The sequence below is a fragment of the Emiliania huxleyi genome, assembly GCF_000372725.1.
Source record: "Emiliania huxleyi CCMP1516 unplaced genomic scaffold EMIHUscaffold_245, whole genome shotgun sequence".
NCBI classification, from domain to species: Eukaryota; Haptophyta; order Isochrysidales; family Noelaerhabdaceae; genus Emiliania; species Emiliania huxleyi.
In genome coordinates, this window is record NW_005200210.1 from 148,327 (window position 1) to 171,054 (window position 22,728).

General features: G+C 66.0%; 9 protein-coding genes across 9 annotated transcripts in view; 3 read left to right on the forward strand and 6 right to left on the reverse strand.

The window, feature by feature from the left end:
- Positions 1-1,077, forward strand: part of EMIHUDRAFT_469061 (hypothetical protein) — a 3,641-nt gene extending 2,564 nt beyond the window's left edge. Inside the window, exon 8 of the mRNA XM_005778481.1 lies at positions 486-1,077. Within this exon, the coding sequence (XP_005778538.1) occupies positions 486-650 (165 nt within the window). The 3' untranslated portion in view covers positions 651-1,077. The remainder of the gene's footprint in view (positions 1-485) is intronic.
- Positions 1,078-1,678: 601 nt separating this feature from the next.
- Positions 1,679-2,662, reverse strand: EMIHUDRAFT_115242 (hypothetical protein; the record flags this gene model as incomplete). The annotated part of the gene is made up of 1 exon (XM_005778482.1): positions 1,679-2,662. One exon carries the CDS (start codon positions 2,660-2,662, stop codon positions 1,679-1,681), a length of 984 nt encoding a protein of 327 aa, XP_005778539.1.
- A 785-nt stretch (positions 2,663-3,447) lies between these two features.
- On the reverse strand, positions 3,448-4,864 carry EMIHUDRAFT_237136 (hypothetical protein; the record flags this gene model as incomplete). Its single annotated transcript, XM_005778483.1, has 3 exons — positions 3,448-3,603; positions 3,672-3,965; positions 4,826-4,864. 3 exons carry the CDS (start codon positions 4,862-4,864, stop codon positions 3,448-3,450), a joined length of 489 nt encoding a protein of 162 aa, XP_005778540.1.
- A 1,308-nt stretch (positions 4,865-6,172) lies between these two features.
- EMIHUDRAFT_457434 (hypothetical protein) lies at positions 6,173-7,250 on the reverse strand (the record flags this gene model as incomplete). The annotated part of the gene is made up of 3 exons (XM_005778484.1): positions 6,777-7,250; positions 6,381-6,702; positions 6,173-6,302 (listed from the first exon to the last, which is right to left on the reverse strand). Exons 1-3 carry the CDS (start codon positions 7,189-7,191, stop codon positions 6,173-6,175), a joined length of 867 nt encoding a protein of 288 aa, XP_005778541.1. The 5' UTR covers positions 7,192-7,250.
- A 1,038-nt stretch (positions 7,251-8,288) lies between these two features.
- On the reverse strand, positions 8,289-9,620 carry EMIHUDRAFT_115244 (hypothetical protein; the record flags this gene model as incomplete). Its single annotated transcript, XM_005778485.1, has 1 exon — positions 8,289-9,620. The coding sequence occupies one exon, from the start codon at positions 9,618-9,620 to the stop codon at positions 8,289-8,291; it is 1,332 nt and encodes a 443-aa protein (XP_005778542.1).
- A 2,932-nt stretch (positions 9,621-12,552) lies between these two features.
- Positions 12,553-14,190, forward strand: EMIHUDRAFT_237140 (hypothetical protein; the record flags this gene model as incomplete). Its single annotated transcript, XM_005778486.1, has 4 exons — positions 12,553-13,050; positions 13,165-13,266; positions 13,432-13,566; positions 14,017-14,190. The coding sequence occupies 4 exons, from the start codon at positions 12,553-12,555 to the stop codon at positions 14,188-14,190; spliced, it is 909 nt and encodes a 302-aa protein (XP_005778543.1).
- A 4,715-nt stretch (positions 14,191-18,905) lies between these two features.
- Positions 18,906-19,430, forward strand: EMIHUDRAFT_73680 (hypothetical protein; the record flags this gene model as incomplete). The annotated part of the gene is made up of 3 exons (XM_005778487.1): positions 18,906-19,051; positions 19,083-19,206; positions 19,302-19,430. 3 exons carry the CDS (start codon positions 18,906-18,908, stop codon positions 19,428-19,430), a joined length of 399 nt encoding a protein of 132 aa, XP_005778544.1.
- Positions 19,431-19,522: 92 nt separating this feature from the next.
- Positions 19,523-20,101, reverse strand: EMIHUDRAFT_367105 (hypothetical protein). Its single transcript, XM_005778488.1, has one exon. The coding sequence runs from the start codon at positions 20,074-20,076 to the stop codon at positions 19,726-19,728; it is 351 nt and encodes a 116-aa protein (XP_005778545.1). The 5' UTR covers positions 20,077-20,101; the 3' UTR covers positions 19,523-19,725.
- Positions 20,102-20,820: 719 nt separating this feature from the next.
- The window catches only part of EMIHUDRAFT_237144 (hypothetical protein), a gene marked incomplete at both ends in the record, with an annotated part of 2,470 nt that continues 562 nt past the window's right edge, over positions 20,821-22,728 (reverse strand). Inside the window, 5 exons of the mRNA XM_005778489.1 lie at positions 20,821-20,830; positions 20,970-21,208; positions 21,302-21,499; positions 22,097-22,171; positions 22,582-22,656. Coding sequence (XP_005778546.1) covers positions 20,821-20,830; positions 20,970-21,208; positions 21,302-21,499; positions 22,097-22,171; positions 22,582-22,656 — 597 coding nt within the window. The remainder of the gene's footprint in view (positions 20,831-20,969; positions 21,209-21,301; positions 21,500-22,096; positions 22,172-22,581; positions 22,657-22,728) is intronic.

The following is a 22,728-nucleotide window of genomic DNA, read 5'->3' on the forward strand; positions in this document are numbered from 1 at the left end:
GGGGGGGGGGGGGGGGGGCCCCCCGGGGGCGGGGGGCCTTTTTTTAAGGGGGGGGGGTTTTTCCCGCCCAAACGGGAGGGGGTTTGGGCCCACTTGGGGGAGAAATCTCTGGGGACGGGGGGGGGGCAAGGGAGGCTTTTGCCCCGGGTTTTGGGGGGCGCTGGGCGCCTGTTCCAAGGCCCCCTCCCCCAACGGGGCCCTTGGGCAAAAACCGGGGTGCCCCGCCCCGGGGAAAGACCGGGGGGGGCATTCCTGGGTTTGGGGGGAAAAGACCCCGCTGGGGGGCCCCCAGGGGGGCCCCCCCCGTTAACAGGGGGTTAACCATTTTTCCGGGGGGAGACCAGGGGGGGGGCCTGGAACAAAACCGGGTTTTTCAAGGGGCCCCAGAATTTCCAAACTGCCCCCTTTATGGGGGGGCCCCCCCCCCCCCCCCCTCCCCCCTCCCCCCCTTCGGACCCCCCCCCCCCCCCCTCCCCCGCCGCCAGGCTCTCTCCACAGAGCCGCTCCCGTCCTCCTCCTCGCCGCCGCACGGGGGCCCGGCGACCAGCCTGCTGCTCCTCGCCTCCGTCTCGGCCCTCCTCCTCGCCGCAGCCGCAGGCGTGGCTCGTCGCCGCCGCCAGGCGCGCGTGGCCGTCGACGAGTTGCTCTGAGAGGGGCGGCGTTTTGACGGAGGCCCCCCACCGGGGGCATACAAGTCACCCAGAGGCATGTCTCAACGTGTGGCATGCCCATGGTGAGACATAGACGCGAGCCGCCTGAGCCGTCTCAGTCGGGTCTTGCGCGTTGGACGTCATATTCCTCTGCGGCTCTCTTAGAGTCGCAGGATCGCAGGCGGCATCTAGGTGCGTGGTGTCTCAAGTGTCATGATCTCATGTGGCGGATGGCGACGGGGGCGCTGGCCGCTGGGGATGTGGAGGTGTTGGTGTAGTACGCTCTAGCCGCACAAGCCACCAGTACACGTACACGGACCTTTCGTTACCACGACACGGATCACGGTCAAACGCGGAGTCAGACTGCTGTGCAAAAAAAAAGAGTGTGTGTGTGAGTTCGTGCTCTCTGTACAAAAGCGGTTAAATTACAGAGCGGGCCGAGGGGCGAGGGACACACACATGTACCATAACGACATATGCACAAACACCAACGAGCCACCGTCGGGGTACGCCTCGGTACGGCTTTAAAGGTGTTACTGTTAGGCAAAGCGCGTCCGAAGCCGACATCTCGGCCCGGAGGGCGGGGGCGGGGGGTCAGGTAGGGCTGGCGTGGGGGGCCTCAGGTAAAGGTAAACCTGTCTCAGACCGCCGGAGGTAGAGGTAAACGGAGCCCAGGTGAGGGCAGGTAAACGTACCCGTGAACGTGCCCCGAGGGCTCGAGGTGGTGGTACGAGGGACGCACAAGGCTGCGAGAGCGCTTCGCCTGCGGCGCGCCTGCCCGGCCATGGACCAGGCTTCACCGCCGCTTGCCGACGGCTGGATTGAGGCGACGGCGCCGGAGACGCGAGCACGAGCACGCAGGAGACGCGCTGGCAGCGGCCCGAACCAGCGCCGCCGCCGCCTCCGCCACCGCCGCTCCCGCCGCCGCCGCGTCTCCCAAGCAGCTGGCAGGCGCTCAAGGCCCCTGATGGCCGCACTTACTACGGCAATTCCATCACCGGCGAGACCAGCTGGGAACCACCTCAGCCTCAGCTGCAGCCGCCGCCGCCGCCGCCGCCGCTTCCACCGCCGCCGCCGCCGCTTCCACCGCCACCGCAGCCGCCAGGTGCCGCCGCCGCAGGCACCGCCGCCGCCACCGCTGCGCCACCCGCCGCCACCACCACGACCATCACGGTCTTTTTGGTGGACAAGAGTCGGTGCTCCGAGGGCTTCTCAAAAGCCGACTTCCACGGCAGGCCGGGCCAGTCGGACCCGCTGCCCCTGGGGAATGACAGCTTCTTCCAGCCCAAGCTGATCCGCGTGGCCGTCGACGGCTTGGTGCGGCCGACCCGCGCATCGTTTGAGTCCTCGATCGCGTCCGGGCTGAGGCTGGGCAATACGGTCATGCTGCGGTACAGCTTGGTGCTGTCCGGCGCGCAGGTCATCACGCCGATCGCGGATGACGACGCGATCGTCACGTACCTCGAGCAGCCGCTTTTGGAGGCCAGAGACTGTACGATGACCGCCAGCACGGATGTGTTGAGCTTGCTGGCAATTTCTGGCGCGGAGCCATCGCTAATTTTTGCTTCGAGCTCCTCGTAGGTGATTGGGCCCAAGGCACTCCCAACCAGCTGCAGCCGCGCAGTGTCAACCTCGAGGTTGGGCGCACATGCACCCGCGTCGGACGAGGCCGTCACAAGGAAAACCTTTGAGACGTCCGTCTCGATGCAGAGAGCGCCGGTGGCGTCGAGGGCGAGCTGTGCACGGAGAACATCGGGCAGGGAGGTGCCGTAATCAACTCGCTCCATCGACTGCTTCACTGTGTCGTAAGAGAATCCAGCGAGGTTGGTCACCTCGTGAAAGCTGGCGGGGTTGACGTAGCACGAGCTCCAATCGCTGCCCTGACCGTGCATGCCCGGGCCAATCAGCAGATGATTGATTGCACGACCGCCGCGCATCATGAGCTGCCGTTGCCAGGCCAGCAGCGTGGGCAGCTCATCACTCGTTGGCGAGCGGCCGATGGAGCCCAGCATTGCAGACCGCATGAGCTGTACGAGAAGGTGGTTATCGGGAAGGGCACCCGTCTCGCGCTGCAGCCAATAGATGCCGGCCTCATCCGGCAATGTACTGAGATCCAGATCAAGAGCAACGACCCCATCTGGGGTTGGCAGTGCCATGGCGCTTGGGCTTGTGAGTGCAAGCCTCTTTGATAGCGCGGCCCGAGTCGAGCGCTCGCCGAAGCACCGAAACGTGCGCTGCCGTTCTGTTTTTTTCTAGTATGTAATAAAATTACAGATACGAGATAGCTGCGAGATCACTCGAGATCACTGTGGAGATCACCGCACAGGTAAATCACGGCTACGTCGCTCAGAGGTAGAGGTAAAGGGCCCGCGGCTGCCCAGAGGTAAAGGTAAGAGGGCCGCAGGCCCTCAGAGGTAGAGGTAACCTAGACCCCTCCTACCCGGCCCTCCGGGCCGAGACATCGGATGATCCCGGACATGCCGAGAACCCGGAGAAGGCCCCGAAGCGCCATGAAGAGCGGCGGGGGCTCCAAAGGGTTAAAGCCGTGTTTGATGCTTCCTTAAATTCCTACGCGTTACCTACGGCGGCGACGGGAGAGGGCTCGGTGTCGGAACCTGGTGTCTTTACTGTACACGAGAGCGTCGAGACGAGCATGGGTTGATACAAGGTGAACGCCTCGCGGCGCGGGCGGGCGGCGGGGAGGCCGGGCACGAGCGCTCTCTCGCGGGCGCGGCCGGCGCGGGGACCGACTGGCTCATGGCGACTGGCCTCCCCTCACGACAAACTCCATTCTCCCTCAGGCCATAGCGTAAAATCCAGAGTTTTTGCGCTGGACAGCGCTGTGCCGCATCGCCGCGTACAGGCTGCCCGGTGGGGCGTCGTCCGGCATCGTCCGCTTCCACTTCAACGACTTCCAGAGCAGATTGGAGCCCGGGACCGAGTCCGCAAACGCCTACAGTAGTAGGCAACCTCAGGTCCAGATCGGACCCCTATCCACGCCCAAGCGACTGGCGACAGGACCTTGACGGCAGCAAAGGCCCCGTCGCCGCCCTTGCCAGCCTCACCATACGCGCCAAGGTCCACCGAGCGCGAGTTCGCCATCTCCGCGTCGTCAGGTGCCTGCTTCGCTGCGCCGCCAGCCCCAAACAGGGTAAGAATGCTGAGGAGGATTAAGATGGTGCCAACCACGCCCAGGGCGAATCGGGCCTGGCCCTCATTCGTCCACGGCTCAAAGCAGTGGACGAAGGTCTCGGTGGCGTTGACAACGGAAGTGCGATTGACACATACGACAGTGGTGGAGTTGAGCAGCTCCGCCTCGAGGGGAGTCATGGGACGTTCAGAGAGAGGGAGCGAGAGGATCGCAGGGACAGCCCGGCGCGCTCTCTCAGCCGCCATTCATGGATAGGAATTCCATGTCGGGATGTTAGAGGTGAAATTCCTAGGTATTTCCTAGGTTGATAGATCAGAAACAACAAGTAGAATCGCCGCCGACAGGGAGGGTGTGAGAGGCGGACCTAAGCCTAAGGAAGGTCCTACATCTCTTAAGGAAGGTCATACACCTCTCTCTCTTCGTCCGCAGACGAGTGACCACTGACCAGCACTTTGCGGATTGATCGCTGCGTCTAGCAACGGGCGTCGATTGCTGCATAAAAATCTACAGGAAAAATCTAATCGACCAAGAAAAAGAAATACACTGTACAACATGCACATGCACCAACGCTTCATACATCGAGAGAGAGACGAAGGCAAGCTAGGGTCACCAAACGCAGGGCGTGACTGACTGTAGCTGATAGATCTCTCTCTCTCCACATGTACATGTCATGTTGTTGTGCATGCCCCAACGCTTCATAGATCATACATCGAACGAAGGCAAAGCTAGGGTCACCAAACGCAGGGCGTGACTGACTGTAGCTGCTAGATCTATCTCTCTGCCAGCGAGGTCTGATTCTGCAACTCACGCCCTCGGTAGGCACAGGGTTGACGTTGACCAGCACAAGGCCCGCAAGATGGCATGCAAATTGTGCCACAACCCACTCATGCCTGTTGGGCAGCCCTGCGTGCGTGGTGCAGCACAGTAGCTCCGGGACGCGAGGATGGGTTAAGGACGGGCGAAGCTTACACTCAACGTGTGCCAGTGATTGCCCTAGGGAGGAGGAGTGCGCTGAGGGTGGTACATTATAGATCCTGTGGCATGAGACTGTCCCGCTCGCCATGCGCCCGCGGCTGTGGTGTGGCGATTGAGTGAACGCACGAGAGAGGGGTGGAACGAGCCGTAACCCAATCCCAAGCCTAACCCAGACTAACCCGAGACTAACCCGAGACTAACCCGAGACTAACCCGGCGCTACCCCGCGCTGCTCCGGGGCATACGTTAGGATGGGTTAGTGTCGGGTTAGTGCCGGGTTAGCGTCGGTTATGATAACCCGTTCTAACCCGTGCTGACCCGTGCTGGGTGGGACCCAGGGCTAACCCGCGCTTACTGAAAGACTGGTTCGTGTGTGCCGTGTGCGGGGGCCCTCCCTTGTCACACAGTGTGAGGTAACACCTACCTACCTACTACCACGGGGCCAAGGCGCAGCACCTGGCAGACGGAGTCGGGACGCTCCCGCACGCGTGCGGCGGGAGCGCCCCACGTGGATCGATCCAAGCTTGGGGGTAGGAGGAGCCAGGGCCACCAGACAGTCGAGCGTAGAGAACAGCTGACGTGTCGTGGTGCCCGATTACTCCAACTTGGGCTGGCGGCATCCTCGACCCGCTCTGTGTTCATCCAGCGGGTTTACCTGGAGACGCCAACCCAGCCTTACGGCCGCTCGAGATCGACTTCTGCCTTAGGGCGATTGACTCCGTGAGTGTTGACCTCTGGAGCAGACCGATCAGAGAGCGGCCCGCGGGGCGCGATTTGACTGGTGGCTAGAGCAGCACCAAGGTGGTCATGGGTGCCAATTCCAGTGTCAAGAGGTAGGCTTCCCGCACCAGTGCAGGTAGTGACACGAGAGGGCTCCAACAGCAGGCGGTTAGAAGACGAGACTACTGCAGCCGAGCCCTCCGTCGCCTCCCCCGGGTCTTTGCGTGCCGATGCTGGGCGGCTCCGGGCTGTACAGGGGAGGGGGATACTGGTCACCATGGGGAAATGGTGGCAACTGTCAGATTTTCATTTCAAGGCTCGAGGCCGGGGTAACCTACCTATTGCAGGGCCCTCTCTTTTGGGCCAAACAAGACCAACCTACCTACGGCTTTACCTAATCTGCGAGTCTATCTGGGAGGGGCCAGCCAGTGTCAACAGACCCCCTATCCGGCTTGCAGCCGGAACCCAGAGGAGGCTCGGGAAAAGAATTTTACATGCAATTCGGTACCGCTAGTAAGAGTCCCGCACTGGCACTAACACGGGTACACCTCTTTTAACCTATCTCTGGACTCCGCGGGCAGGTTCAGACGGGCCTTTCCCTCTACCTCTGCGACGCCAGCCCTACCTCTATCCCTCACCCGGCCCTCCGAGCCGATATTTCAGTCATCGCAACACCTTCATCCCACAACCACCTCCACATCCCCCGCCTCCTGATCGACGCTGGTCAGCTGCGCAGCTTGGTCGCCCGGGGCCGCGAGGAGGAACGAGCCCACGACGCCAAACTCTGGAATCGAGCCGAACGGCAGCCTACGACACAGCGAGGGGGCGAGTCAGCGCGGGCGACCGGGAGCTTCGGGGAGAGCAGTGCCACTGGGGAGAGGCTGCCTGCCCGCGTTCTCGAAAGGGTTGAATATCTTTCCCGACACGGCCCGCTGCACAGACAGCTGGCCAGCAGCGCTCAGCGTGACTGCACCTAGCGCCGGCGCCTCGAGCGTGGCCTGGCCTGGCTTTGGAAGCGCGCGCTCCAGCTTGGCGAGGCGCGAGTCGATGGCGGAACGCTTGCCGCGATCGCTCTCGCCCGCCCGCTCTCTGCGCAGCCGCTCCGCCAAGGGCATCAGCCGCTGCAGCTCAGCGCTCCTCCACGCCTGCGTCGAGCAGTAGAGGCGCGTACCGGCAGGAAGGCCTGCGTCCGAAGTGGTCGGAGCGCCTAGCGACTCATTACTGATCATAATTCATCGTTCATCATGGCCGGACCGCCGTGCAGCAAGTTGGCCGTGGCGCCTTCGGCGGAGGAGCAGACGCCGTCCGGTAGGTCGATGCACCACACGACGAGCGCCTCGATGCTGGAGAGCTGGAGCATGCCCCACGCGACGCCGCTCGCCTTGGTGCCGAGCCGCTCCGACCGCGTGAAGAGGCGCCGAGCCTGCGTTCGACGGAGCGGCTCGTCGCTCATGGGCTGCCGCAGAGGCTCGTCGAAGAACTCGATGGTGAGAGGAAAGCTCAGCCGGGAGCCCGAGCCCGCCCACTCGCGCCCCAGCCACGCAGGAGGCTGTGGCCGGCCACCGCCCGGGGTGAACATGGCGAGCGGCGGTCCGAGCAGTGCTGCAGCGTCGGCCGAGGAGGGCCGGCCGATGCTCAGTGAGAGCTGCCACGCCGTGTCGACGAGCGAGAGGCACAGGAAGGGTGGGAGGAGCATGTCCGGTGAGCAAGACTCTATCACTTCTGCTCTGGGAAAGCTCGCGCGCGAGCGCGCCCCACACTCCTGTGGCTGTGGCCGGTCTGAATGAAGGCTGTGGTAAAAAGATTTCTTCCAAGCGAAAAAGAATTCACGGGCAAAAGAGCGACAGCCGGCGACGGACCTTTAGAAAAGAAAGAAAGAAATAAAAGAGACAACCCAAGGTCTAATTCAGCCGAATTCGCAACCGCTACGCGGGATTCTCTCGTGGTCACTTGGCCGGCGCAAGTGACCACGCACGAGTCAAAAGGGGACGCGGCCGCGCCCTTTGGAGGGCGGCTGACTGCGCGTCAACGATGGATGCGCGGCTAACGCGTGCCTCGGCGCGGAGAGAGCACAGCACTGGCGTCGAGACCGCTGCAGACGGTGGCGTGGACGCGACGATGGCAGGCAGCAGCGCGGACGTGACGATGGCAAGCAACGCCGCATCTTCGTCGACAGCACATTCTGCAACGTCATCTGCTGCCCCGGCGTTGGCGTCCGCGTCCGCCGATGACTTCCCCCCGCTCGGCACGGTCGATGGCGACTGGACAAGGCGCCAGGCCGTGCGGCGCAAGGATCGCCAGGCGATGATTCACGTCTACGGAGAGGTGCCGCCAGATAGCGCCCTTATGCTGCAGCTACTCCCGGACGGCCCAGAGTGCGAGCTCTTTCGCGCCGCCGAGAGCGGCGCCGGTTTCTATCACTGGCGCACTGTCGAGCAGATTGCGTTTGGCGCGGGTGGCTTTGAGTACTGCATCGTCGCGCCCTCTTCAAGCCGTGGCCTCCTGGGCGCGGTCACCGGCCTCTTTGCGAGCAGGACGAGGAGCAAGCCGAGGAGGATTTTCCCCGGCGGGTGGGGCTCGAGCATCGTGCACAGGTTTGATCCGGGGCTCGCAGACAACACCAGGTCTCGACCGGAGCGCCTGCAGGTGATGCTCGAGTCGCTCCTCACCAACGTCAGCAGCGGTGGCAGTGACGCCGTTGCTGTACTCCCTACTATCATCTCGTTCCCGTCCGACCACGTAGAGACACTTCTCGGCTCGGCTCTAAAAAACAAATCCCGCTCGTTGGAAAAACTACAGCCCCTTCCCCTCCCCTTTACCCGTCGCCAGCACCTCGCACACCACATCCAAGCCGCCGCCGCCCTCCTCCTTCCGCACCGACACCACCGAGGCGTAGCGGAGGGGCTCGCCCGTCCCGGCGAGCACGAGCCGCCCGCCCGCCAGCCACTTTTCGACGGCGACCGCCAGCCTCGGCGCCCAGCCTCCGGCGCGCCCTCCTGCCGCCATCGCCTCCCAGTCGAGCCCGCGCAGCACCTCGTTGAAGACGAGCGTCTCACCGACCGCCTGCTCCCACCCGTCGTACGCCACCTCCCCCGCACCCGCCGCCGGCCGCCGCCCCTCGAGCCCCGCCGCCGGCACGACCACCTGGCCGGGCTGCGGAGGCGCGCGTGCGCCGAGCACAAGCCGCGTGTCGCCGTCGACCAGGCGAGCAAAGAGGGATCGCCACTGCGGGCCCGACCAGGCGAAGAGCGCGAACGGCGTCAGCGGCCAGTCCTCGGCAACCAGCCTCCGCCGGACGAGGAGCGGCGCCGCGGAGGCGGCGCACACGGCGATCGCGCACCACCAGCCGGGCGAGCCAAGGGGGACGGACGAGCCAAATCCGAGGCAGTAGGTGCCCAGGTTTGGCAGAAAGTAGAGCCCGATGTCCAGGCTCTGCACCGCCGCGATGCCGACGTGCAGCATGCACGACACCGCCGCGAGGAGCGGCCGCAGCGCGAGCGGCAGCAGCAGCGCGGCGGGCACCAGCGCGCACTCAAAGACGAGCGTGAAGGCGGAGAGGGTGGCGACGAGGAGCGGATGGCGCACGAGTAGAGCGCTCGCCCGCGGGAGCAGCGGCCCGCCCTCGCGGATGGGCAGCGAGTTGTACTGCCGCAGGATGGACGCGAGGGTGGAGGGCTCGGCCCAGGCAGCAGCGCCGCCCGCGACGTGAAGCTTGGCAAAGCCGCTCGAGGCCACAAAGTGGACGCACACGCCGAGAGCGACGCCATGCGCGAGGTGCGCGGGCAGCAGAGCAAGCGCCCAGGCAGAGTACAGCGACGCGTGGTCTCGGTGCGAGTGGGTGCAGGAGGTCTCTGCGAGGACGTAGAGTGAGTGCCACGCGGCAGCACCGAGGCGAATCATCCACACGTCGGGCCAGGCGGCCGCGGTGATCATCGTCAGCGGACCGGCGCGGCACAGCGTGTAGTACATCGGCCGCCGTCGCAGAGCGAGCACGGCGGACGCCGGAAGCCACGAAGGGCAAGTCACGATGGGCGCATCATCCGTTCTGGCGTAGCCGACGTGCCACCAGCGCAGCCAGAGCAGCATGTTGATGAGAGCCGTCGTGAGGTAGAAGACGCGCAGCATGGTGAGCGGGAAGCGGCGACCAGGCTGGCGTGTGTGTGTGTGTGTGTGTGTGTGTGTGTGTGTGTGTGTGTGTGTGTGTGTGTGTGTGTGTGTGTGTGTGTGTGTGTGTGTGTGTGTGTGTGTGTGTGTGTGTGTGTGTGTGTGTGTGTGTGTGTGTGTGTGTGTGTGTGTGTGTGTGAGTGTGTGCGCTCGCTCGCTCTGGCTGGGGGCGGGGGACAGCTCCGCACGAATTCTTTTCCGTAAAAATCTTTTGCGTTCGAACCTGTCAACCATTGAAGAGAGAGTGCCTTTTGGGAAGAGCCGTCGCCCCATGCATGCGGAGGGGGCCCCACAGAGCAGCGTTTGCCTAACAAGACTCCGCTCTGCAACCTTTTAGCTAGCTACTGGGAGACAAGGGAGAGGGAGGCGCGATTTCTAGGCCCTTGGGGGCCCTACCAATCAGCGCAGTCGGAGAAGCCGGTGAACGAATCTTCGGAGAGGATGGGGCAGTCATCACTGCCGCGCTCACTGGGTTCGAGCTAGGGTTCGAGAGATTGTGCGAGAGATTGTGGGAGAGAGCTTGCGTCGGGTCGCGCTCGAGCGGGGCATGCCAGTCGATTTCTTCGGCGACTACCTTTACAACAAGGCCCACCACCGGCGGCCCCACGACGGCGTCCTCGCCGCCTGGGCGGACGCGATGCGCGCCCCGGCCAACGCGCCGGTCGTGCACGGCGACAAGGAGAAACCAGAGCTCACCCGGCAGTACAACGAGGGGTACAAGGTCGACCTCGCAGAACCCCATGCGGGACCGGGGGGGGGTGCGATGAAGTGAATGAGATCAAGCTCTGGACGCCCCTCCTCAAGACCTCCTCGACGGGCGTTGGCAACGCCTCGAGTGGCGGCACGCCCGCCTCCGTCGGCCACTCCTACGCCTTCGGCAACACCGAAGAGAAGGCCCGCCGCCTGAACATGGGCTGCAAGGCGCGCGGGCAGCCCAGCCAACCCTTCTCCCACAAGACCGGCCACGGCTACGTCAAGGCGCATCGCGGTTTCTACCACGACGCGATCTTTGTCAAGCGCAACAACTTCAACCTGCTGCTCCACGAGACGTTCGGCGGCGGCTTCTCGCCCACCGCCGTTCTCAAGCTGCGCCGCCTCGCGCGCAAAGTCGCGCGCGGCAGCGTTGACCGCACAGCCTACTCGCCCAAGTACTCGCTCTCTTTTATGTCCCACCATGCAGAGCGCATCTCTCTCTCTGTTGTGCGAGGCGTGAACCGCGCCATTCGCTCTCACCTGGCAACCCTGTCTGCACGTCTCGCGCGCGCGTGAACAGGGCTCCAGGCCCCAAATTACGTGTGAGTGTTAGAGTTGTTTGTGCGTCGGAGTCGTTCCTCCGCTCCCACCTGTCGAGTGCAAGCTTCAGTTCCTTGGAGTCGAGGTACCAGACGCCGTCAACCTGCCCTGCGCCCTGAGCAAAAGTCGAGGGCCTTTTCCCTCTCGGCCCGAGCCTGGGCGGCAGCGGCCTGGCGTGTTGCATTCTTCTTTGCGTTTGACGGCTTCTTCTTACCGTCTCTCTCAGTGTATGTGGCTCTTTTTGAGAACCAACAACAAATCACGACTAAAAGAAAGAAAAACACAGAAACAAGGGAGGGTAACAAATCACAGAAAGAAAGAAAGAAAACAGACAACCCAAGGGAGGGATGGGAGGACGGCACGCCGCCACCAACCACACAGGGAGAGATTTTAGGTAACAAATCACGACTTCCTCCTTCTTGCGTCAAAAATTCTTTTGCCCTCCCGCCCTCGAAACAAGATGGAGGAAGCTGCGTGCGCCACACGAGGTACGTCCGCTTTTTGACCGCGCAAGATAAAAGGGTGGCTAAGGGCTCTGCACGCAAGGCGCCCGCGTCGCAGACGCGGTACCATTGACAAATCTGCAATACACCCCCACACGAGCAAATAGCAAAATCCGAATACCGTGCAGGAATCCGACGATGTGGGACGCAAGCCTTCAGCTGGTGCCAGACATCGCTTCGTTTTACGGAAACCAGACGTCCGCCAAATCCGTGCTCTTTCGGCGCAACTTGAGGGGAAGCCGCTGATCGAGCCCAGCGTGCCCGCGGCCGCCTCCCGCGCAACAGCGCCTCTGGGGACGACACGCTGCGGAATCGGATCGAGCCCATGGAGGAGGAGGACGCAGTCGGCGAATTGGAGGAGGAGAGGAGGAGGGCGCAGTCGACGAATGGGAGGAGGAGGGCGCAGTTGACATTGTCGTGTCTGACTCAGAGGAGGAGTTGGAGGTGTAGCCATGGGTGCTCCGGCAACCTAACCTGATCCAGAAGCTCGCCGACGTTGTCACTCAACGTGCGTCATGCGTGCTCGAGCTTGAGGGAGGAGCTCAGCTAACGCTTCGGCCAGCCCCCCAGCGCCGCCGCCCACCGCCACCCACAAAGCACCTGCTCTACTATCCCGTACCTGGCTGGCTGACGCTCACCCCCCCGCTCCACTTTCCCCCGATCATGCCCGTGATAGCACCATCACTGTCGCCGTCCTGGTTTTGAACGTGGCAGCTAGACTCTAGGGACTCGGTAGTCGTGAACCCCCCCCCCCTTGAGTGAGGAGCAGGAGAGAGAGCTTTGTGGTGTTGGTGTGGTTGTCTCTCTATCTCCTCTTCTAGCTCTTAGCATGAGCTGCGCCCTGTGTCCGACCCCTTTTGCGCAGCAACACCTTAAACTTTTAGGCCCTCCAAATTCGGGTCGGAGCGTAGCGGAGTGGGCCCCGAGTTTGAAAAGGGCGACGGACGCTTGCGTCCTAGCCTCCAACAACGCCTCCCCGGCGCAGAGGGGCCCCCGGAGGGATGCACAACCGCTCCACGCAACGCCGCTTGCGGCGGTCCTCTTCCCAGCTCCGCTGAGCTGCCGTGTTATTCTTTTTTGCTCCCGCACTCGACAAGATGGAACGGCGGAGCCGCCTCTCTCTAAAGGCCGTAGCCGCCTTGCCGCCGGCCGAGTCGCCCGCCGAGCCGCTGCCCGCCTCTCCTCCTGCCGCCGCTGCCGCCGCCACGCTTCTCAACCTCGGACAGAGCTGCTTTCTTAACGCGGTCCTGCAGGCGGTTCGCAGCGTGGCGGGGCTCCGTGGTGATCTCGAGCGGGCGCTCGCTGAGGGCGCCACCCGCGGCGGCGTCACCGACAGCCTCGCCGCGCTTCTCTCCGCCATGGCCACCGCCGAAGCCGAGCGCGGCGCGCCTTCCTCGGCGCCGCTCTCTCCCGCCGTGCTGCTCCAGCGCCTGCGCGCTCGCCACTCGGCGCTGCGGCCGGTCAACGTCCAGCACTGCGCGCTCGAGACTCTGAGCTGCCTCTTTGCGTCGCTCGAGGCCGAGATGGGCCGCCCGCCGGCCGGGTGGGGGGAGGGGCTGCTGTGCCACGCTACACGCTGCCTGACATGCGACAACGTGTCACGCCACCGCGAGCCCTTCCTGCACCTGTCCCTCTCCGCCGCGCCCGCACGCCTCGGCGCGCGCCGCCCGCCTCGCTGCAGCATCGAGGACGCCCTCTCCGCGCCGCAGCAGCTCGCCGCTACGCTGCGCGGGGCGGACAAGTACGCGTGCGGCGAGTGCTGCGCGCTCTGCGACGCGAACCGGACCACCAGCCACGTGCGGGCGGCCCGGGTCCTCGTCCTCCACCTTCGGCCCGGCCGGTGCGAGCGTGCCGCCCTGCGAGGGCTGGAGGGCGGGGAGGCGGGGCGGGCGCAGGGGGCGGAGGGAGGGGCGGAGGGAGGGGCGGGGCAGTGGGCCGGGTGGGCGCCGGTGCTGCGGCTGCCGCTCGAGCACGAGGAGGGCGGCGTGGCGGAGGAGGGCGGGGTGGCGGAGGAGGGCGGCGTGGCGGGCGGGCAAGCGGGCCGAGGGTTCGCCTCGTACGAGCTCGTGTCGCTGATTGTTCACCGCGGGGCCTCCGGCAGGGGGCACTACGTGGCGTACACACGCACGCACGCCCCGCAGCGGCAGCAGAGCCGCGAGGCGCGGGAGGAGGCCGAGCCAGCAGCCAAGGCTTGGGCCCCCGCCGCGGCCGCCAAGACGCCCGCCGCGGCTCGGACTCCCGCCGCCGCCGCGGCGGCGGCGGCGGCGGCGGGGGCGGCCCAGACGCCTCGGGCGACGAGGTCCTCGGCGCGCGAGAAGGGCAAGCGTGGCCGCTCTTCGGACCCGCCCCCGACGCGGCGGCAGACGCGCTCCGCCACCCGCTCCGCCTCGCTGGCGGCGCGCGTCCGCCCTGCCGCCGGCCCGCAGCGGCGCGCCACGCCGGCGGAGGGCCGCGCGAGCCAGAGGCGGGGCAAGCGAGGAGCTGCCCGGCAGCGAGAGCCGCCACCGTCGCCGCCGCCGTCGCCGCCGCCGTCCTCAACGCCGCCCTCAATGCCGCCCCAGGCCGACGCTTCTCCTCTACGCGCCGGTGCTGCCCATGTGGACGGCTGGACACTCTTCGACGACGAGACTGCGGAACAGCTCTCAGAGGCGGAGGTGCGCGCCCGCCTCGGCTGCGGCGATGCGCCGTCCATCCTGTTCTACTGCCGGCGCGATGATTGGATCAGCGCACGGTGACACTCGTACAATAATTTCTGTAAAGAAAAATGGAGATTTGCGAAACACTGCAATCCTTGGATCTGTCTCTCGAACGCGAGAGGATCGACGTAAACTACGGCTCGCACACGTCAGACAGTGAGAGCCTCTCGCGTGCCGTCTCTCGTGCCCCACAGCCCCCACACACACTCTTTCTGGCTGCGGTGGAGGTTTCAGAGAGCTCCTGCTTGTACTTTCAACGGGACGGGGAGCCCAGGCGCCTAGCGGCATGGCTACTAGCGCCAATGCTCAGCCCGATCCCCACCCCGAGCCCGAGTCCCATCCCCCATGCGATCACCCGCTCGATGATGCTCTCCTCGCAGGGGAACGACTGCAGTCTCGGAACTACCCACGAACCCGAGCCAGCGTGAGTGGCCGCCCGGGTGATGGCGTCGTCGGCGGGAAGTCTAAGCCGGGCGATCAGCGGGGCGAGTAGCGCGGCGATCCTCGCGCACCTCGCCTCCCGCTCGGACTCGGACCACTCGCTGCGGAGAGCGCACTCCAGAGCCGTAGGGACGAAGCGCGATTGGCACCATTCCATGCGCTGCTGCTGCTCGCCCCCGTCCCCGCACCACCGCCTGAACTCAAAGTCGGGCGGCACGACAGTGCGTGATTCCTCCGGCGACAAGAGCGTCGGAATAGAGGTGAAGTGGCTGTGCGAGCCGACGAGCACGTCGCTCAGACTCATGCATCGGAGGGTTGCCATCGGATGGGTGTTCAGGAAGAAGCGCACTGTGACATTCGCTGCGCTCTTGACCGAGGTACGCAGCCGGGGTCGAGAGGAGGTGGGATCCAGCTCAATCATGTCCGATCTGAGGCGTCCGTGATAGTACGGCAGCGAGCCTGGCTCAACCGTGGGCCTCGGCTCGAGCTCAAACCCCTTCAGCTCTGGCAGCTCTCGGCGGCCAGCGGCGGGCAGGTGGGACACCTCGGTGAAGGCGCTCACCACAACCGCCCCTGGCCCGGGCTGCAGCTCCTCGAGGAGGTGGTTGAGGAGGACGACCCAGAAGCCCATGTCGCCAGCCTTCCTGCGGTCGATCCGAATCCGCTTGGCGGCGCCAGACATCGCGTCCTCCTTCGCATACTCGTACCTCGCCGTCGCGAATGCGTCGCCGCGTCGAATGTGCAGGCCAATCCGCAGCGCCGGCTGCAATGCCACCTGTCTTGGGGTGTCTCCACAGCCGACGTGCAGCCATGGTTTAAAGAATTGTGAGCGGAGGCGCTTCAGCGCGCGCCTTGCGCCGGCCTCCTCTGGTGGCAGCTTCAGCAAAGGCCAAGGGTCGATAACCTCGGCCTCGATCATCCGCGGCGTCGCCAGAGGAGGGTCCTGCGGTGGAAACATGAGCCCGGAAGCGTTCTCTCCCTCTTTGCGCTCGAGGGTGCTCTCGTAGACGCCCTGCCACGGGTCTTCGAGCAGGTCAAAGCACCTGATGCAAGGCCATGAGAGCTGGGCGGGGAGGCGGCGGGGCTTCAGAGGCGTCCCGCGCGAGGGGCTCACCAAAAGTCGCTGCAATCCCTGCGCCCGGTCAAGGACTGGGCGACCCGGAAGCCGTGCATCTGGTGGCAATACACATTGGCGCCGACAGCGGCCGGGTCAAAGTAGACCCCGACACACGGCGATCTTGCGGTGGACTTTTCGTCGGGCACGAGCACTGGGCAATTTAGTGCATGCGCGTGCATGGCGATGTGAACGCGGCGGAGGAGGGTATGCCCAAGACCATCACGGATTGGAAGAGCGCCGTCGATGACTGCGAGGCCCCGCCTGCAGCGGCTGCGTAGGTCTTGGAGCAGTGTAGCGCCCCCCGTGTGCTGCTTGCGATGGTCTGAAGCGCAAGGTTCGGATCTGGCAGTTCCCCGTTGCCGCTGACGACGCCACACCGTGTCGGGATCCGATAAAGACATCACTCGCAGCAGCACATCGCTCGGTCGGAAGCCGAGCCAGGCGCGTAGACGAGCCTCTGGCGACGTGCGCGCGTTGGGCCAGCACTCGGGCGGAATCGTGAAGCCGAGGCAGTAAAAGTCGTCCCTCAGCAGGTCGCACACCCTCTCCTGCATCTCCGCCGGGAACGTGCCGAGCTTTGCAAAGCGCCCGAGCTGCCGGAGGGGGCACTCCTGGCTTGTCTCGTGCAGGCGCGGCATCTGCGATGCGGGGAGCGTCGTGACGCCGGCCGCCGTCATCGCTGCAAGCAGATCGCGCCAGTCGCTCTCGGCCTCACGGGTAGCATGACCCAAGAACTTTAGCGGCGACCCCATCGCACCGGTGGCGCGAAAGAGGTCGTCAGCCGCATTCTGCAGCAGCCACATCTGCGGCGCAAGGTGCACGTTTTGGTCGCGAGATCCCGGCTCTGTCAGGGACCTCAGCACCTCGGCGGCCCCCGACTCGCTGCAAGCCGAAGCGGATGATATGCTGCCCATCAACTGACGTAGTCCAGACACCAGCCGCCTTTCAGGCGGCGCGACAAAGCTAAACCCAAACAGGGCAACCTGCGCTGGAGAGAGCCGCCGCGGGAAGTCGTCTTCGTCCATCCCGCCCCCAAAGGTCCAAGAGCTGCCATTGGAGGACCGCACTTGATATGCATCTGCCATTGCCTGGCGAAGGCTCGCGGACGCCGCCTTGGGGATGAGCTGCAGACGAACGCCGTCGCCCATCGCCCATCTCGCCGGCGCGGCCCACCCGCGGAACCTCTCGCGCTCGTGCTCGGGCAGCGCCGCCTCGCTTCGGGCGATCAAGCAGTGAGAGAGACGCTGTGCGCGCTCGACGCCTCTGCTGGAGGCCTGCGCGCACGCCCCAGTGCGGCCTCCTCCCCAACGGGGACAAGTTCGCCCTCCCGGCGCCTGGGCTACTCGCTTAGCTCTCGGTGGGGCGTGCTTGGCCACGGCGCACAGCCTGTCGAGTTCCGCGGTCGCTCGTTCCAGCTCGCTGGCCGCCGCCTCGTCCGGTTGACGCACCGTTGTGTCGTCGTGAACCGGCCGTTGAAACGTTTGGGTGGCGGCGCTTGCGATGTGCGTGCCAACGTCGGCGAGGAGTCTGTCTATAGCGGTCGCCTCGGCGCCACTGTCGGCGAGCAGCCCCTCGTACGACACGCAGGCGATGGCCGAGGGGGCCAGCGCCGTGGCACGGAGCTGCTCCGCCAGCAGGCGTGCGGAGTACGCGAGTCCCCGAGCGTACGTGTCTAGCGCCGGGCCCCTTGGTGTGAGCGTGCGATTTGGCGGTAGTGCCCCCCAGCTCTCGGCCTGCTTTTCGAGCCAGGCGAGGCGCTGCTCGCCGTGCTGCATCGCGCCGAGCAATCCTGGGGGCTGGCGCTGCAGTAGCACCACGCGCAGCTCCATGCGCGCCTGCACGGCCAGCTCTGCCAGCTCGGTCACATTTGGGTGGTGCCTGCGCGCGGCACGCGGGCGGCTCCGGCGTCAAGCCAGTCGGACGGAGCCTCCGCTCTGGGTGCTGGCGCGCACCACAGGTTGCCGTTCGGGTAGGAGAACATACCGCCAGAGAGAGCTTCGTGCTCGAGCACGTTCGCGACGATCACGCGACGACCTTCGCCGCCCGGCTCGTCGGAGGCGGTGGCGCGGGCGAGAATCTTGGCGACGGCGGACCGAGCATCCTGTCGGCTCGTCAGCCGCCGCGCCTCACCTGCCTGTTGCTCGGCGGCCCGCCCGACGCCCCACAGCTGGCCAAGCGCCATTCGGAGCTCACCGCTGCTGCCGCACGTGCTGCAGCCCTCCTTGAGCGCCTTGCACCAGAAGTGATGGCCCGTACCCTGGAGACCGGCCACAAACAGCAAGATGGGTGGACTCTGCTGCGATCTGGGAGCAATCGCAGGAAGCGAGCGCGTCGTCGACGACGGGCTGCGACATTCTGCGCACCCCTCGCAACGCCACCAACCGCACTTGTTACTCCATGGCTTTCGACCTTTGCCCGTCTTTCGGTAGCAATGCTCGTGACAAGCGCCGCGAGTTGAATTGCCTCGCTTTGCGCTCGCAGTGGCGGCGAAAAGAGCGATGAGCGCCGCGCGCGTGCGCGTCGAGTGCCACGGAAGTCGAAACGTCCTAAAATTCGTGGCGCTGCCGCGAGCAGGACCCGCGTCGGACGGACGTCAAACTTGAAGGTTTTTGCGGGCCAGTTTAGGCGGGAGATCGGCGGGGGTTGTGTCTCTGCATATCTTGCTGACAGAGGTGCACCTGCACCCCTCCCGCCCGAGTCAGCAACGCCCGCTCGCTCCTCGCCACTCCAGCGCCCCTATCGCTGATCACCAACAACAAAAACAAATCTCTCTCACTCCCAAACAACAACACTAAAAATCTTGGGTTGTCTGTTTTCTTTCTTTCTTTCTTTTACTAAAAATCTCCCCTATCCCTCGTTTGGGCTCTCTGTTTTCTTGCTTTCTCTCCCTTCTTTTTTATCTCTCTCTGTGATCACCGTTCTCATCGCCTCGTCTTTGCGCTGACGCAGGCCCTCCTTCGTGCTGCGAGGCTTGCGCGTAGCAATAAATAAATAAATATAACGGACATCCCAAGCTAGGGCTGGGTCGAGGAGCGCGTAGCCCACACGGATTTTAGCACGGCAAAATTCTTTTCTGTCATCGCGTTCTAGAGTGCAGCGCGCGCCATTTCTCAGCCAGGCCCGCCGTCACCATGGTGCGTCTGACCCACGCTGATCGCCCAGCACGCCCGCACGCGCGCGCTCGCGGCGCGATGCGATGCCCAGCGGCGCGAAGACCCCAAGGCCTTGGGACCGCTCGCCGGCGACTGATGTGCAGCCTCTCTCGCTGCAGCTCTTCTTCAGCTTCTTCAAGACCCTCGTGGGCAAGGAGGTGGTGGTCGAGCTGAAGAATGGCGCCCGCTCGTCCCGCCGGCCCGACCGATCACTGCGGCAGCTCACTCGGGCGCGCTCGCCCTGCAGATCTGGCCATTCGCGGAACGCTGCACTCGGTCGACCAGTTCCTCAACGTCAAGCTGCTCCAGGTGACGGTCGACGACCGCGAGAACTTTCCGCACATGGTGTGTGCCCGGCCGCCGCACCTCACGCTCCCCACTCCGCTCGCCCCCTTCCTCGCATCAACCTCTCCTGGAGCGCCACCCGCATCGCCGCGCAGCAATCCGTCAAGACGTGCTTTATCCGCGGCTCGGTGATCAAGTACGTGCAGCTGCCTGCTTCCGAGGTGGACACTGAGCTGCTGCAGGACGCGACGAGAAGGGAAATGGCGCAGCAGAAACAAAACTAGCGTGCGGAGGCCGGAGCTGAGAGATGTGGCGGCGGGGGAGACGCGGTCGCGGAGAGAGAGGCCCCCGTCGGGCGGTACTGGTACACGCATGTGGCTCTAATGTCTAATGTAAACGACAACATGCATGGCACCGTATAACTTAGTATTAGACATGGAGAGTACGAACGCACTTATGAGAGCGACCGAGGCGCTCCCGGTGCGGCAGTGAGCTGGCAGCGAGGCCCATGGTAGACAGGTCTACAGCGCGCGGGTGGGTCGAGCGTCGTTCCTCTGGCAGGCGCCCTCCGCAGCGTGGTCAGGCCGACCCTGCCAGCAGGGCACGGAGCCCCTTGATGGAGCGACACTGCTTGCCGCCGGCCCTTGTGGCGGCGAAGTCTCCGGCTACCCCGGAGCCAGACACTTTCGCCCGCACCTTCCACTTGATCTCCCACTCGCCCACGGTCGTCGTCGCATCTTCGTTCGCAGCTTTGAGCCGTCCGATCTCCGCCTCCAGAGCTGCAAGTGTCTCCTCCTCTGCCGGCGCGAGCACCACCGCGCCGTTGCTGCTCGCCACGCTGCCCGCGCGCTTGCGCTTTGTGCCCTTGGTCGCCTTGCCGCCAATCAGGCCCGTCAGCTGGCTGCGGATCCTGCCCATCTCCCCCGCCATCTTTGGACTGATCTCCTCGATCGTCTTGCACATCTCGTACACGTCGCGCGCCGACGCCGCGTTCTGATCCCACATCTTCTCTGCGCGCGCCTTGTCGTCGCCGCCGCCGTGCTGGCACATAAGCATGCTCAGCCCGTGCTGGCCGAGGTAGGTGTGCGTGCTATGAAGCATGGCCGTGATCTGCTGCGATCGGCCAGGCGGCATTCGACTCAGCCGACACTGCTCGCGCGCGTTTTTCTTTTCCTCTTTGAGGACGAATCCTCGTGAAACCTCCTCGAGGTGCGCGCGCGACCGACCGACCCAGCAGCAGCGGCGCGATCACTTCGAACAGAAACACCCAAGCGCCAAGGATTTCGACTACAGCCCGCACTCGGTACTCCCCGCGCCTACTTGCGCCTCACGTACTCCGCGCTACACTCTCTCACTACGCTATTACGCTCTCCCCCGCTACGCCGCGCTCCGCCGGACCAGCACAACTCAGACACTCGACACGCGCCCACCGGACCAGCAGAACCAAGTCACACGCCCCCCCACTTCACCGCCCCCCCGCCCCCCTCGCCCGCGTCGCCGCCTCGCGCGCCTTGCGCTCACGGTAGACCTGCCGCAGGATCGCGCACAGATGCTCGTGCTGCGGCAGCGTCCCCGCCGCCGAGCTCGCCTCGCGAAGCGACGTGTTGTGCAGCTCCTGCGCCGCCTCGGCCTGCTTGCTCACCAGCGCGCGAAACTGCCGCTGCACGCGCCGGATCAACTCGAGCTGCGCCGGCGTGTAGCCGCACTCATCGCCCGAAGCCGCCGCCCCCGCCGCCCCGCCCGCCGCCCCTGCCCCGACGACCGCCTCCGCCACCCCCGCCGCCGGCTGGAGCTGCGGCCGCGCCAAGTATTGCTGGATGCACCGCGCCGCGCACGCGCGCCGCTCGGCGTGGTACGAGTGGAGCGCCGCGTCCGGCCCGCCCTCGGACGACCCCTCCGCCGCCAGCCGCGCGCGCTCTGCGTGGTACTTCCACTCCGAGTAGGTCCTCTCGATGACTCGCACCGCCGAGCGGCGGAGCTGCCGCGCGCGCGCCTCGGCCGTCAGCGGCGGGCTCGAGCAAGCGCCGGCCGGGAGGGAGAGCGGCGGCGGGCGCGCCTCCTCCTCGCACAGGGGCGGCAGGGCCGAAGACGGGCCGCAAACCCCTGCCGCCGCCGCCGCGGGGCTCGCCGGCACCGCGAGCCGGCCCAGCAGCACGGTGTCGCGCTCAAACAAGTGCGCCGCCTCGTCCGCCGACGCGCTCAGCTCGCGCGCGGGGCTGCGCCGCCGCTTCCGGTAGAAGCGCTCGATGGCGAGCGCGGCGCGTTGGCGCGAGTCCGCCTGCTTGCGCGTGCGGAAGCGGACCTGCGCCCCCTTGAGGACGCCGAGGCTGCACGCGCTCCAGTCCGCGCCCGCCTCGGCGCCAGCCGTCGGCCGCCTCCCTCCTCCTCCTCCGCCGGCGCCGCCGCCCGCGTAGGGGTGGTGGTGGTGCCGATGCCGGTGCTCCCGATGCTGCAGCGCCACCCGCAGCGAGCGCTGCAGCCGCGCCAGCCGTGCCGCCCGCTCGCGCGACTCGGCGGCGGCGGCGGGCGAGAGGGCGGAGGCGGGCGACAGCCCGCGAGGCGACTCGGCCGCAGAGGGCGGAGGCAGCGGCAGTGGCGAGCTCAGGGCGTCGGGCGGCGAGAACGCGCTCGGCGGCGGAGGGGCGCGCTGCGCGGACGGCGCCTCCCGCGGCTGCAGTGCGCGTCGGAGCACAAACGGCGACTCGGGCGCTTGGAGCAGGGAGGGCGGGAGCGGCTCGGCGCCGGCGGCGGGCGAGGCGGCGGGAGGGGCGGCGCAGTGCGGGGAAGCGGCGGAGCTGGCGGCGGTCGGCTCCGGCCGGCAAGAGGCACCCCCCTGGTCCATCCACTCAGCATGCGCGGCGGCGGCCGCGCCCGCGTCGCCCCGCTCGCCGGTGCTGGACCGCGGCTCGAGGGTGAGGAAGAGCTCGCGGAACTGTCGCTCGAGGCCAACCTCGGGCTCCGCGGTGAGGGAGACGGCCATCGCAAACGCCTCGGACGGAGCCTCAAAGACGCCTCCGTCGGGCGACTCGGACGGGCGCGGCGAGCCGCCACACGCCGCCCCCGCAGCCGCCCGGGGCGACAGGAGCGGCGGCGGAGCGAGGGCGCGCGGCGGCGCCGCCGGAGGGAGCAGGTCCGACGACGCCGCGAAGAAGCCGCCCATCCCCGGCGCGGTCGTAGTCGCGTATGGAGAGGCGCGCGCGCGAGGAGACGACCACGGGGAGGCGTCGTCCGCCGAGGAGGCCGCCGCCGCCGCCGCCGCCGCCTTCTCCGCCTCGAGCTGCCGCACGCGCGCCTCGAGCTCTGCGATGCGAGCCTAATTAATTGGTGAATTCGTCAGTTAATTCGTTAATTCAGCCCCTCGACGTCTGCGGCGCGACCCGCGCCGGCGCCGGCGGCGCCGGCGGCGGCCTCCTTCTCCGCCTCGAGCTGGCGCACGCGCGCCTCGAGCGGCGCCGTGTCGGGCGGGCTCGCGTGCGCGGGGCCGAGCTCCATCGGCGTGGCCGGCTCGGCCTGCTGAGGAGGCCGCAGGTAGTGCACGAGGTGGAGGTCTCTGTCCAGCTCCCCTCGGCCCGCGAGGCGCGA

Coding starts and splice junctions, on each gene's coding strand:
- EMIHUDRAFT_367105 (XM_005778488.1), bottom strand. CDS start 20,076: ATGGCGGGGGAGATGGGCAGGATCCGCAGCCAGCTGACGGGCCTGATT.